Source organism: Xenopus laevis, chromosome 7S (genome assembly GCF_017654675.1).
Source record: "Xenopus laevis strain J_2021 chromosome 7S, Xenopus_laevis_v10.1, whole genome shotgun sequence".
In the NCBI taxonomy this organism is placed as follows: Eukaryota; Metazoa; Chordata; class Amphibia; order Anura; family Pipidae; genus Xenopus; species Xenopus laevis.
Genome location: NC_054384.1, coordinates 109156686 through 109172332, shown reverse-complemented (window position 1 = coordinate 109172332; position 15647 = coordinate 109156686). Strand labels below are relative to the sequence as shown.

General features: G+C 43.9%; 1 protein-coding gene across 3 annotated transcripts in view; it reads left to right on the top strand.

Moving 5' to 3' along the window:
• gramd1a.S (GRAM domain containing 1A S homeolog) overlaps window positions 1–15647 on the top strand; it is an 87409-nt gene that overhangs the window by 9395 nt on the left and 62367 nt on the right. Inside the window, exon 1 of one of the 3 annotated variants that reach the window (XM_041571726.1) lies at window positions 14338–14834. The exons of the other annotated variants lie outside the window; for them this stretch is intronic. Coding sequence (XP_041427660.1) covers window positions 14827–14834 — 8 coding nt within the window. The 5' untranslated portion in view covers window positions 14338–14826. Of the gene's footprint in view, window positions 1–14337; window positions 14835–15647 lie in introns of those variants that run through there. 3 annotated transcript variants of the gene reach the window in all.

Sequence of the window (15647 nt, the reverse complement as noted above, 5' to 3'; positions counted from 1 at the left end):
AGACTGGGCCCCCTTAGCTCATAACAAGGTTACAGATCTATAGAAACATTGGGGTGTCACCCTGCTATAGTTCCAGGGGTACCCAGGGTACAAATAAGCACTCACCCCAAATCTCCCCCTAACTGGCCTTCAGACTGGGCCCCCTTAGCTCATAACAAGGTTACAGATCTATAGAAACATTGGGGTGTCACCCTGCTATAGTTCCAGGGGTACCCAGGGTACAAATAAGCACTCACCCAAAATCTCCCCCTAACTGACCTTCAGACTGGGCCCCCTTAGCTCATAACAAGGTTACAGATATATAGAAACATTGGGGTGTCACCCTGCTATAGTTCCAGGGGTACCCAGGGTGCAAATAATCACTCACCCCAAATCTCCCCCTAACTGACCTTCAGACTGGGCCCCCTTAGCTCATAACAAGGTTACAGATATATAGAAACATTGGGGTGTCACCCTGCTATAGTTCCAGGGGTACCCAGGGTACAAATAAGCACTCACCCCAAATCTCCCCCTAACTGACCTTCAGACTGGGCCCCCTTAGCTCATAACAAGGTTACAGATCTATAGAAACATTGGGGTGTCACCCTGCTATAGTTCCAGGGGTACCCAGGGTACAAATAAGCACTCACCCCAAATCTCCCCCTAACTGACCTTCAGACTGGGCCCCCTTAGCTCATAACAAGGTTACAGATATATAGAAACATTGGGGTGTCACCCTGCTATAGTTCCAGGGGTACCCAGGGTACAAATAAGCACTCACCCCAAATCTCCCCTAACTGACCTTCAGACTGGGCCCCCTTAGCTCATAACAAGGTTACAGATATATAGAAACATTGGGGTGTCACCCTGCTATAGTTCCAGGGGTACCCAGGGTGCAAATAATCACTCACCCCAAATCTCCCCCTAACTGACCTTCAGACTGGGCCCCCTTAGCTCATAACAAGGTTACAGATCTATAGAAACATTGGGGTGTCACCCTGCTATAGTTCCAGGGGTACCCAGGGTACAAATAAGCAGCCACCATAGCTGGCCAACTCTACTCTTCTGATATGTGCAGCCACACCCATTTTATGGACACACCCCTTAATTACCATGTCCATTTTACAAAATTTGGCAAGTTATAAAAAAAGGCTGAGCACATTTCAGGAGTTTTATGTGTTATAACAGTTTTGCTAATGAAGCTGAAATTGCCCTTTAAGCTGTGAGTCTCAGTTCCTCCCAGAGACCTGCTTATCTTAAATCGTTACAATTGTTTGTTTGCTTATCTTACTTATTACAAATCTATCAAAGTGCAGGTGCTGAGTGTAAAAGCCTCTTATTTTAAATAACTATTCTGGCGTCAGTGCCGGAGAACGTAGAGAAACTCAGGACATTTCAGTAAGAAACCCAGGACTGTGGGCAAAGCCATCAAAATTGGGACTGTCCTGCAGAAAATGGGACAGTTGGGGGTATGCAGTAATGATAATATGGATTGGTGTGAAAGGACAAGTAAAACACAGACATCAATGTTCATGTGAACTTGTACAGCAGCTCTATGCATACATCAATGGGGATCTTAAAGAATAGTTCAGTGTAAAAATAATATATGGTTAAAAAGATAGGCTGTGCAACATAAAAAATGTTTCTTATATTGTTATTTAGCCAAAAATGTAATAGTGACTGGATGTGTAACATAATAGCCAGAACACTACTTCCTGCTTTTCAGCTCTCTAACTCTGAGTTAGTCAGTGACTATAAGGGGGGCCACATGGGACATAACTGTTCAGTGAGTTTGTAATTGATCCTCAGCATTCAGCTCCCTCCCCCTCATGTCTCTGATTGGTTACTGCCTGGTAACAGTGGAAACCAAGAGAGCTGAAAAGCAGGAAGTAGTGTTCTGGCTATTATGTTACACATCCACTCACTCCAGCCTTTATACATTACATTTTTTTCTAACTATATTTCAATTTTTTTTTGTTTTGCACAGTCTATCTATTTACCCAGTTTTTATTTTATACTGAACAATTCCTTTAAGTAATGATTTACAAGAGGGTTTCTCAGGCGGTTCTTTTTATTAATAATATTAATAATAATCATAGATCTTCCTTTGAGTGTAACATACCCAGTCCCTGTGCCTTTATATGCGGATTAAACTGTGTCTGGCGAATATCTAGTTTACCCACATGCTGCCAGTGTGCCCTGAGCTATTGGAATCTGTATGTAGCCCTTGTGCCAACCACATTCACCCCTCTCCTCCTCCTCAATCTTATTCTGTATATATACGTGCCAGGCCTCTGAGTACCCACACACACCTGCCTCTCCACCCCCTGCCCTATAGTATAATGTGCTGCCCACCAATAGCAGAAAGAGGAGTTGGCAGTGGTACTTTCCTCTTTCTCTTCCTTCTAATTATTACTTTTCAATTTTGCTCACTGGGACAGACAAGGTGTCCCCTGCCCACGTGGTTCTTTATTTAAAGTATCAGCATCACTGAATATTGCTCCATGTCTGCCCTGCTAAGCACTGGCACCAGCCGTATGAGTGCCACATTGATGCCAGTGATAAGGGAGTGGGTTTAGCAGGGGCAGCAAATAACCTAATACCCTGATAAAACAGCTAACACCTCTACTGCTATACCACCTGCAACCAGCAGATGGTGCTGTTTATATTGTATGGCTGGGCAAGCTACTTATAATACACTAGCAATAACATTGGATGGCATTTAGTGGTATGGCAGTTTGTAAGCACCCGTTCCTGTGCTATTGAAAGTGCCCTGTTCATTATTATAAGCGCCTTTACCTGGGCAGCATATTACTATTAATTCAAAGGGTCAATAGAGAGAAATGTGGGGAAGATTGGCCTTAAAGGAGAACTAAACCCTAAAAATGAATGTGGCTAAAAATGCCAAATTTTATATAGTGAACTTATTGCACGAGGCTAAAGTTTGAGCTTGTCAATAGCAGCAATGATCCAGGACTTCAAACTTGTCACAGGGGGTCACCATCTTGGAAAGTGTCTGTGACACTCACATGCTCAGTGGGCTCTGATTGGCTGTTGAGAAGCTAAGCTTAGGGCTCGTCACTAATTATCCAGCAGAAAATGAGCTTCCCTGGCTGTAATATAAGCTGATGCTACAGGTTTGCTGATTATTCAATTCTGATGCTAATTGCACTGGTTTCTGTGCTGCCATGTAGTAATTATGTGTATTAATTACTAATCAGCCTTATATTGTGACATTTCTATTCTATGTGTACTGTATATTGTGAGTGGCTCCCTAAGCTCAGTAAGTGACAGCAGCACAGAGCATGTGAATCAGTGAATCAGCAGAAAAGAAGATGGGGAGCTACTGGGGCATCTTTGGAGACACAGATCTTTACTGCTAAAGGGCTGTGGTTGCCTTGGGCTGGTACAGAAGCATAAAACACCATGTACAACATTTCTACCTACTTCTTTAGTTCTCCTTTAAAATAAAACAGTCTCCTAACCTGACCCCAAAGGCACAGAAGTGGTGGCTGTGGTTCTTATAGGCCCCTGTTCCGACTCTCACTGTAATCAGGATACTTGGCAGAGACAGTGAGATGGAGATTGGCGCTGACACTGAGCACATACAGGAGCGACGATTGTTTCAGCACAGATTTGTTTTTAAGAGGATAAATAGGTTGGGGGAAAGCTGTTGTTTTAGATGTAATCCCTGTCCTTCAGCAAAACACATACACCATCCATTACTGCTGTGTAACACACAAGTCAGCCAGTCCCTTAGGAGCCTGCCGTTTATTTGTATACAGTATGTGTCATTATACCAGTATAGTGACTACTTTCTACTGTACCTACTATTATTATATTGTTACTATAGGCACCATCTCTCCCTACTATACCTGCTATCCCACAGTCACACTCCCTTCCCAGAGACTATTATCCACTGTTACTATAGACACCATCTCTCCCTACTATACCTGCTATCCCACAGTCACACTCCCTTCCCAGAGACTATTATCCCACTGTTACTATAGACACCATCTCTCCCTACTATACCTGCTATCCCACAGTCACACTCCCTTCCCAGAGACTATTATCCCACTGTTACTATAGGCACCATCTCTCCCTACTATACCTGCTATCCCACAGTCACACTCCCTTCCCAGAGACTATTATCCACTGTTACTATAGACACCATCTCTCCCTACTATACCTGCTATCCCACAGTCACACTCCCTTCCCAGAGACTATTATCCCACTGTTACTATAGACACCATCTCTCCCTACTATACCTGCTATCCCACAGTCACATTCCCTTCCCAGAGACTATTATCCACTGTTACTATAGGCACCATCTCTCCCTACTATACCTGCTATCCCACAGTCACACTCCCTTCCCAGAGACTATTATCATATTGTTACTATAGGCACCATCTCTCCCTACTATACCTGCTATCCCACAGTCACACTCCCTTCCCAGAGACTATTATCCACTGTTACTATAGGCACCATCTCTCCCTACTATACCTGCTATCCCACAGTCACACTCCCTTCCCAGAGACCATTATCCCACTGTTACTATAGGCACCATCTCTCCCTACTATACCTGCTATCCCACAGTCATACTCCCTTCCCAGAGACTATTATCCCACTGTTACTATAGGCACCATCTCTCCCTACTATACCTGCTATCCCACAGTCACACTCCCTTCCCAGAGACTATTATCCCACTGTTACTATAGACACCATCTCTCCCTACTATACCTGCTATCCCACAGTCACACTCCCTTCCCAGAGACTATTATCCACTGTTACTATAGGCACCATCTCTCCCTACTATACCTGCTATCCCACAGTCACACTCCCTTCCCAGAGACTATTATCCACTGTTACTATAGACACCATCTCTCCCTACTATACCTGCTATCCCACAGTCACACTCCCTTCCCAGAGACTATTATCCACTGTTACTATAGGCACCATCTCTCCCTACTATACCTGCTATCCCACAGTCACACTCCCTTCCCAGAGACTATTATCCACTGTTACTATAGACACCATCTCTCCCTACTATACCTGCTATCCCACAGTCATGATCAGATTACAGTGATGGGAATGGGTGCCAATGATACGAGGATCAATTAACCGATGTGGTCATTGATCTGGGGGAAAATCAAATCTGCTCAATCAATATTTGCCCATTTTGTAGCCAGATATCAGTCGAGAAGACCTGTAGGAAGGCCACATATTAGGGCCAAATCAGTCTAAAGGACTTGAAATTGGCATCTTAAATCTTCCCATGTATGGTCACCTTTAGATGGATTCATAGAGGAAACAGAGACATTGACTGGCTTCACTTTCCATTTTAACTTGCTCCAAGGGGCAGAATGGACTTGCCAGAGGCGCATATCTTGGTGGGTTCCATTGTGTCTGTATATTTGTTACTGAGCAGTAAATCGCACCAGCAGTTCCTTTTGTTTTATGCATGTGGTGGGATTGGGCAGGATATGGTGGGCCGTGTGCTGCACTCAATGAAAGGTCAGAGGATGTTATCTACAAATAGTCACATCATCTATTTTCAGCATTTTCTACATTGTCCTGGTGCCTTTTACGCTTTTCCATTCTTTGCTGTGGATCTTCTGCTTTTGTTGAACATGACATATTGTTAAATTTTCTTGCACAGAGCCAGTGACTCACACTGTCCTGTGACTTTTTAGCTCCGGCTGACCAATAGCAACTGTCTCTTATTGACTTATTTCATGGATTTAGACTGTGCCCTCTTGGATGGGGCTTCCCAACTTTTCTTTAGCCATAAGCCACAGTCAGATAAAAAAAAAGAGTTGGGGAGCTCGAAAAATGTTCCTGTGTGGTGCAAAATAAGTGCTGTGATTGGCCCTTTGTGGACTGGCAGCTACAAGAGGTTCTGTTTGGCAGTGCATCTGGATTCTATGCAACAAATATTTGCCTCCAAGCCTGGAATTCAAAAATAAGCACCTGCTTTGAAGCCACTGAGAGCGACATCCAAGGGGTTGGAGAGCAACATGTTGTCCATAAGTCACTGGTTAGGGATTACCACTGTAGCATCCAGCAACTCCCCAAGCAACCACTGGGTCTGCTACCTCTATTGCTATGGCTGTGCCTAAGATTACAATGCACCAATGAGGTGAGTACATACCAACACAGCAGCCCCAAGCAGAGTACCAAGGGGCAAAAAGGCTCTGGTGGCTCCTGCATTAGAAACTGTGCTGCCTAAAATAGGCACAACTTCTAGAAATGGCACATGACTGAGTGTCAGCTGAGGGACCTTCTCCTTTTTCGGCTGCTTGGTGTGAGCCGGTACTTGCTACAGAATTTCAGTCTCCTCTGTCTACGGTCCTTGGAATTGCAAAATTAGTTGGAGATGTAACTCCAGTTGGAGGTGTAACTCCAATTGCGCTCAAATCTAAAACTCCAGCACCCTTGGAAGATTTAATCCCATAATATGTATACAGTTGCAGGATGGACATCTCAACAGTAACCGATTGGTTGCAATTGGTATCGCAGCAACAGCCAATCGCTCAGGCTACTATGGGGCCCAGTATGGCACCTACCAAGTTCAATATATATTTATAAAGTCTTGTTCCCAAAGTGTAGGGGGAGTCTGGGGAAAAAACTGAAAGTGGGCTATTAAAAGAAAATGTAGTTTTATGCAACCACAATGCTGCCCATAATGAGTTTATTCAGAGGGCGACTGTATATGAACCTTTCTTTCTGTGCCGGGTTATCTCACGCAATGTTTCTGGATTTTGGAGACTTTGCCGTTGCTAAGAGGCGCCGCACAACAGTCGCTCAGTGTGAGGAGAATGAGCCAGTGGGAAATTTGGCACAGCCGCAAGCCTTGTTCACTAGAAGTGGCCCGGGGGGGGGGGGGGGTGACAAAAATGTACTCGGGGAAGGTGACCTGCAGGGTATGTAAAGCTTGGGATTTGAGGCTCAGCCAGGCATTTTCCTGCCTAATGTGGGTAGAAACTCAAGGTTCATTATCTAAATGAGACCCACGGGGCGTCTGTATGGTGAAAGGGGAAGTGTGCCCAGTGCATAGGCAGGAGTTTATGTTTCCCGGCTTCCTGCAAGCACTGTCTTTTTGCAGGATTGTCCCACCTAAATCAGGAGATACCTGTAGCCGTGCTACAATAACCCCAACTTTTTTGCAGGATAAGCTCTCCAACTACTGATTTGGGCCCAACTATTGTGGCAGACCCGCAGTTTGAAAATCACTGGTTTAGTACAATGTCTTTAACTGGACATTCGCAGTGAAACACGTGCATTTGGGCAAACGAAAGGATCTTGCCCCAATTTGGGCCAAATTGGCCTGATCAGACAGGATTTTCCATCAGATATCTGCCCAATGCAGAGGCCGTTAAGCTGCTGACTTGGTCTATAGAAGTGATCCCCAAACAGTGGCTCGTGAGCATCATGCTGCTTCCAGTGGCTTATTTTTGAATTCCTGGTTTGGAGGCAAGTTTTGGCTGGACAAAAAAACAGGTTTATGGTGAAACAGGGCCTCCTGTAGGCTGCCAGTCCACATAGGCGCTACCAATAGTTAACCACAGAACTGACCCTTAAAAATATAGAAAAAATATTTTTTACACTTAATGTAAAGAAAATGTCATCCAATCTGGCCAGAACAGGAGGCACAAATATCTGCCCCTCTGCTTTATCCGGCTGGCTGATCCCGCCAGGGCATGTACAAGATGAAGGAGACGGGAACACGTTAGCCAAAAACTCCAATGTGAAGCTGCTTTAGGGTTCAAGCACACGGGCAGATTTAGTCACCTCTTCTGCGGGGCGACAATCTCCCTACTATAATGATAAAATGCCAATGCACTCGCGGAGCTACGATTTCCGAAGTTGCCCGAAGTTTCAAAGTGAGGCAACTTCGGGCAACCTCGGAAATCGAAGCGCCGCGAGTGCATTGGCGCTGGCGTTTTCTCATTATAGCAGGGGGAAGGCAGTTAGGGGAGAAGAGGTGATTAGTCGGCAGGCGACTAAATCTCCTCGAATCTGCCCGTGTGCTTGAACCCTTAATGGCATCTGTGCGTTAGATTTGAACATTTTTGCTGTGGCCACATTTCGATCTTTTTGAATGAAGGAATTCTGGGGAATGTAACACAATGGCTGCTGGTTATGGGCACTACTGTGATTGTTCTTGCCTTAGTAATTGTCACTGCCATTTAACAGGGTTGGGCAACTCCTACAATGGCCGACCCATGAGCTTGTTGGTCAAATAGTACAGCCAGCTTCAACAATGTGCTCCAGCTTCCCCATAAACCTCCAGTCAGGATAATTATCTGTTGAGTGTTCAGTCTTTATGTGCACTTAAACGGATTCTGACATGATTTTTATGATGTAGTTTTTATTTCTAAATGACACTGTTTACACTGCAAATAATTCACTGTACAATATAAAATGTCCTTCCTGAACCAGCAAGTGTATTTAGTTGTAATATTGGTGTGTAGGTGCATCTCAGGTCACTTTGCCTGGTCATGTGATTTCAGAAAGAGCCAGCACTTTAGGATGGAACTGCTTTCTGGCAGGCTGTTGTTTCTCCTACTCAATGTAACTGAATGTGTCTCAGTGGGACCTGGATTTTACTATTGAGTGTTGTTCTTAGATCTACCAGGCAGCTGTTATCTTGTGTTAGGGAGCTGTTATCTGGTTACCTTCCCATTGTTCTGTTGTTTGGCTGCTGGGGGTGATATCACTCCAACTTGCAGTACAGCAGTAAAGAGTGACTGGAGTTTATCAGAGCACAAGTCACATGACTGGGGGCAGCTGGGAAATTGACAATATGTCTATCCCCATGTCAGATTTCTAAATTAAATATAAAGAAATCTGTTTGCTCTTTTGGAAAACGGATTTCAGTGCAGAAGTCGGCTGGAGCAGCACTATTAACTGATGCTTTTTGAAAAAAATGTTTTCCCATGACAGTATCCGTGTAAAAGGATTGTTCTACAATGAACTTTTATGTACGATGTAGAGAGGGATATTCTGAGACAATTTGCAATTGGTTTTCATTTTTGATTATTTCTGTTTTCTGAGTCATTTAGCTTTTTATTCAGCAGCTCTCCAGTTTGTAATTTCAGCAGTCTGGTTCCTAGGGTCCAGATTCCCCTAGCAACCATGTATTGATTGGAATAATAAAGGGTCTAAATAGAAAGAGGAGTAATAAAAAGTAACAATAACGATACATTTGTAGCTTTACCTCCTCCTCATACAGTATATATATATATATATTTGAATTAGAGCTCATACTCGCATGCAGCCCTCACCCTCCCGCGGTGCCAGTATTCCCTGGTGCCAAGGAAATGAGACCCGACGGTTTTAGGAAGAGAATGAGTGAAACTGGGAATCAGCAGCCGTTACCTGGTGATGTTTATAAGTGGCCGATACACGGGCAGAGTAACAATGGCGAGAAGCAGCGGAACCTCTTTTATTCAACTGAGCTGTAATAAGATCTTGCCAATCATTAAATAAAAAAGACTTTTTAGTAATAAAGGAAACGCGATGGGTGGAGTTGCTTTATTGTTCTGGTGTCCAAGCATTTAAAGAAACAGTAACACCAACCAAAATTGAAAGTGTCTTAAATGAATGAAAATATAACGTACTGTTGTACTACACTGGTAAAACTGAGCCGTTTGCTTCAGAAACGCCTGTTTTTTTATATGAATAAGCTGCTGTGTAGCCATGGGGGCAGCCATTCAAGCACAGGATACACAGTAGATAACAGATAAGTACTACTATAGTTTATATAAACAAGCTGCTGTGTAGCCATGGGGGCAGCCATTCAAGCACAGGATACACAGTAGATAACAGATAAGTACTACTATAGTTTATATAAACAAGCTGCTGTGTAGCCATGGGGGCAGCCATTCAAGCACAGGATACACAGTAGATAACAGATAAGTACTACTATAGTTTATATAAACAAGCTGTTGTGTAGCCATGGGGGCAGCCATTCAAGCACAGGATACACAGTAGATAACAGATAAGTACTATTATAGTTTATATAAACAAGCTGCTGTGTAGCCATGGGGGCAGCCATTCAAGCACAGGATACACAGTAGATAACAGATAAGTACTACTATAGTTTATATAAACAAGCTGCTGTGTAGCCATGGGGGCAGCCATTCAAGCACAGGATACACAGTAGATGATAAGTACTACTATAGTTTATATAAACAAGCTGCTGTGTAACCATGGGGGCAGCCATTCAAGCACAGGATACACAGTAGATAACAGATAAGTACTACTATAGTTTATATAAACAATCTGCTGTGTAGCCATGGGGCAGCCATTCAAGCACAGGATACACAGTAGATAACAGATAAGTACTACTATAGTTTATATAAACAAGCTGTTGTGTAGCCATGGGGGCAGCCATTCAAGCACAGGATACACAGTAGATAACAGATAAGTACTATTATAGTTTATATAAACAAGCTGCTGTGTAGCCATGGGGGCAGCCATTCAAGCACAGGATACACAGTAGATAACAGATAAGTACTACTATAGTTTATATAAACAAGCGGCTGTGTAGCCATGGGGGCAGCCATTCAAGCACAGGATACACAGTAGATAACAGATAAGTACTACTATAGTTTATATAAACAAGCTGCTGTGAAGCCATGGGGGCAGCCATTCAAGCACAGGATACACAGTAGATAACAGATAAGTACTACTATAGTTTATATAAACAAGCTGCTGTGAAGCCATGGGGGCAGCCATTCACGCTTAAAAAGGAGAAAAGGCACAGGATACACAGCAGATAACAGATAAACTCTGCAGTATACTATGGGATTCTTCAGAACTTATCTGTTATCTACTGTGTATCCTGTGCTTGAATGGCTGCCCCATGTAAAGTTTTTGAAGTAAACACACCAGTTTTACCAGTGCAGCGCAACACTACTTTTTAACATTACTTTTAATACACTTCCAGTTTTTGGTGTTACTGTTCCTTTAAAAAAAGAGGTGCATTAGGCTTTAAGAATCTCACAGTTAGCCTCTGTGCATTTTAAGGGCTTTCACTGGGGTGTGATCACTTATTGTCATTTATTTTGTGTTCGTCTGTACTCAGCATTGAAGTGGGTAGGTGTAGAGTTAACCTGTAACCAGAGCATAAAAGTGCCTTTCAGAACATCGGAATTTTCAGGGGACTGTTACATTTTAGGGAGTTGGTCCAAGTGACAAGCCAGAATATTAAAATATTTAGGAAGTTGTACAAATGAGCCATTCAGGACATTAGAATGTTCAGGGGGTTGGATCATATAACCTGTCAGAACATTAGAATATTCAAGGTTGGTCAGTGGTTGCCAGGATCACTAAGCATAGCAACAAGAAAACTTTGCAGTAATACCCAGCAGGTACTACCAAGTTGCCAGTCAGAATATGAGAATATTAAAGGAGGTGGGCAAAGGTAGATCAATATAGTACAAACTAACAAGTTATAATCTTGTACACATTGGGGCAGATTTACTAAGCTCGAGTAAATAATTTCGAATAAAAAGATATTTGAATTTCGAAGGAATTTTTTGGGCACTTCAACCATCGAATTGGTCAAATTTGATCGAAAAATCGCTCGACTATTCGATAATCGAAGTACTGTCTCTTTAAAAAAAAACTTCGACTTCATACTTCGCCACTTTAAACCTACCGAAGTCCAATGTTAGCCTAAGGGGACCTTCCCCAGCACTTTTCTAAGATTTTTTTGGTCGAATAAAACTCCTTCGATCCATCGCTTAAAATTGTTCGAATCGTTCAATTCGAACGATTTTAACGAACGATCGAACGATTTATATCCAAAGCCTTCTGCCGATATCAGTCGTCTCATCTGCCGCCATACATGCACCGAATATCGCATGAAAATGACTTTCGTATGATAATAATGGTGCATGTACAGCCACCTTAGAGTGGGACTAATTAAATAAGTAAATAAAGCCGAGAGAGCCCCACAATTAGTGTTGCCAGTTTTTTTTGGAAAAAAATACCGGCCTTCCTATATATTTAGATTTTTTTCCCTATTTATAACATTGGGTCAAGTATAAGTCAGGCCGGTAAAATACTGGCCAAGTGGCAACCCTACCCACAATAGACTTGGCTGTACAACGAGTAGGAAGTGTGGTGACACAGTTCCACCCGCCCCCTAAGTCTGACATCCTGGGGACGGTGGCCCTGAGCCAGGGTTGCCAGGTTGGAGGTTTTCCAGCCACATTGGGCTTCTAATTTAAAGCCTAGGTGGTTTTTGAAAGTACGAAGTAGCCAAGGTACGGATTTGGGCTACTTTTTGGGCCTTTGGTTGGTTTGTATTTTGGAAACCAGCCAAAGTTTTTTCTTGCCCTAATATGCCAAGCCTAGGGTTGCCAAATTTTTTGGAAAAAAATTACCGGCCTTCCTATATATTTCGATTTTTTCCCTATATATTTTCCCTTATATTAATAACATTGGGGTCAAGCATAATTTTTACCGGTCAGGTCAGTAAAATACTGGCCAGGTGGCAACCCTAGTGTCTCCCAATGCATGTTGGGTAAAGTAGTTTTTGTTTAACAATTTGCCAACAAGTTGAATGTAAGACTACAATACCCAGCATGCAATGGGACTGACTTGTGTTTTAAGGCGGGAGTTACCAGATTTTGGGGTCTGTACCCCTCTGTCTCCCGTCAGTCTTAAGCATTCTCACATTTTCCAAGAACTTTCCTCAATTTCAGACAATTTTGGGGCACAAATCTGCTGGCCACCAAAATGTTTAGAGGTTGACCTGTTTTACCAATATTTATTGTAATTGTATATGAATTAGGGGTCAATTGTACCTCCTGCACCCCCGCCCCGCAGTTACATTGGGCTACTAATTTAAAGCCCAGGCAGTTTTTGAAAGTACAAATTAGCCAAGGTAACAATTTGGGCTACTTTTTGGGCCTTTGGTTGGTTTGTATTTTGGAAACCAGCCAAAGTTGTTTCTTACCCTAATGTGCCAAGTCTGTGTCTCCCAATGCATGTTGGGTAATGTAGTTTTCGTTTAACAATTTCCCAACTGCCAAGTTTAATGTAAGACTACAATACCCAGCATGCAGTGGGACTGACTTGTGTAGAAGTCGGGAGTTACCAGATTTTTTGCTCTGTACCCCAGTCTCCCGTCTCTCTTAAGCATTCTTGCACTTTCTGGTGACTTTTACTCAATTTCTGACAATTTTGGGGCAAAAATCTGCCAGCCACCAAAATGTCTAGAGGTTGACTGGTTTTACCAATATTTATTGAATTTGTATATGTATTAGGGGGCACCTATACCTCCTGCCCCTCCCCCACAGGTTACATACCTCCCAACTGTCCCATTTTTAGAGGGACAGTCTCTCTTTTGACATCTCAACCCGCAGTCCCTCGTTTGTACTGGAAAGTCCCGATTTTCAATGTTGGGAGGTATGATTTCTCCTTTGGTAGGGTTGCCACCTGGCCAGTAAAAATGTTGCTTGATGCCAATGTTATTAATACAGGGTCGGATTTACATAGTGGGCGCCGCTAGGCCCTCTGATGTTCCTCGCTCCCATTCCCTCCCCTTTATTTGTGCAAATTTTCATCATCGGGACTGGAGCAATGGGGATTGGCTCATGGGAAATTTAAAAAACGATTGTATGTCCTGCGTATTCTCAATGTTTCTGATCCAATGTGGGTGTGGTTGGGCAGCATGCCGCCTCCTAAAATCCTGCCACTCTATGCTCGGTAGTGATGTGCGGGCCGGGCGGGTTTGGGCCAACCCTTGGACGAAATGCGCGGGTCGAGCTCTTCTCCTGCTCTCCCCGCCCACGACCTAGTACTGCCGGCTTCCGGCGCCGGACTTTATAGACTTCCACCCGCCCCTTTTGTGACATCACTGCGGGGCGGGCGCAGGTCTATAAGTAAAGGAGAGCAGCGGGCCCAGGTCGGGTGTGGGTAGGGAGCGAGCGGGTTAGGGTCGGGTGCGGGTCGAGAAATTCTCGATCCGCATATCACTAATGCCCGGGCCATGGTGGCCTTTCCACAAATTCGGGTCTGTATTTATAGGGAAAAACCATAAAACTATAGGAAGGCTGGTATTTTATTTTTTTCCAGAAAAGGTGGCAACCCTATCCCCTGGTGAAGGGCAAAGCTGTCCCATTTTGCTTCATGGGAACATTCACATATTGAGCTATTTTTGAAGTGCCCCTTGGCTAGTTTTGAAAATTAGACCCTGAGATTCCTCCGCAACCAACAATTGGCTCCCCCTGTACTGGAGCAGCAGCGCTGCCATAAAGCGATCCACTTTGTGTGATTTCCCATGTCTTTTCTGCAGGGGAAAGGGGAGGGGAGAAGAGATGAGCCACAGAGAGAAGTGGAGGGGGGAGAGCGGCCTGTGCTGCTGCAGTTGGAGGGTGTCAGATTTCTGAATTGTAGATGCTGTGAGGGAAGGCGAGAGACAGGGAGCAGGAATCCACTCAGTCACTCACTGAAGCTCACGGGGGTCACACACAAACACAAAGGCAACTGCATGTGAGGAGACAAAGGCTTGGGGGACCCACACTGGCGACTACAGACAGACTGATGCCACCGGCACAGACAGAAGCCCAACTGCAAATGAGCAAAATGGTGTGTTTAGACTGACAGCAGGGAGGAGAGACTGCGGCACAGTATAGTTACCACTCATGGTGCACTCATAGGGCCACACTGTAAGGGCCACTCTTGGAGCAGCACCCCCCGAGGAACATATTCACATGGTTCCCTCATAGGAGCACCCGTCTGTGCCAGGCCATGATACTGCGTCCAGCTGTGGGCACCCTCTGAAACCTTCTTCTGCGAGGGACACGTGCAAATATTGCCCCCCGCACAATGATCGAGTGAGTCTGAACCTCTCTTTATGTTTTCTCTTTTTACTCTGCTGTGTCATTAGCCGTTTGCCATTGGTGGGTTTTGTTTGGCGGCCAGATGTTGGGGTGTTGCTGTGTGTGTGTATTTATATAGCGGGGGGCACAACGGGTCTCCCTCCGCTGTCATTTTTATAGGGACAGGTTCTTGCAGAACTACACACACCAATTGCAGCTTCTGTAAGAGGATGCTGCATGTTTATGGTGACAGTTGGAGTGTTACATATTGACTGTTCCACTTAAACACGCCTCCTTATGCCTATCTGTCATCTGTATGGGCCTGATGCTTTCTGCTGAGCCGCAAAAACGTCTTTCAGCTGTTTGTTTCGCTGGGAACCAATACAGTAAATCGTTGATTATGTCTATTATTTCCCAGGGAAGATTGTAAGCTCCATAGCACAAGCACTGGCAGTTTATAAAAGCTAGAACATGTATTTATACATTAAATAATACATACAATTAAAGAGATTGTTCCCCTTTAAATAAACTTTTAGTATTTCGCGATATTCTGAGGCAATTTGCAATTGGTTTGCATTTTTTATTATTTGTATTTTTTGAGTCATTTGGCTTTATATTCAGCAGCTCCTCTGTTTGCAATTGCAGCCATCTCATTGCTAAGGTCCAAATTACCCTAGCAACCACTGACTAGAACAAGAGACTGGAATAGGAGAGGCCTGAATAGAAAGCCGAATAATAAAAAAAAGTAGCAATAACGATACATTTGTAGCCTTTCAGAGCAAGTGCTTTTTAGATGGGGTCAGTGACCCCCATTTCAAAGCTGGAAAG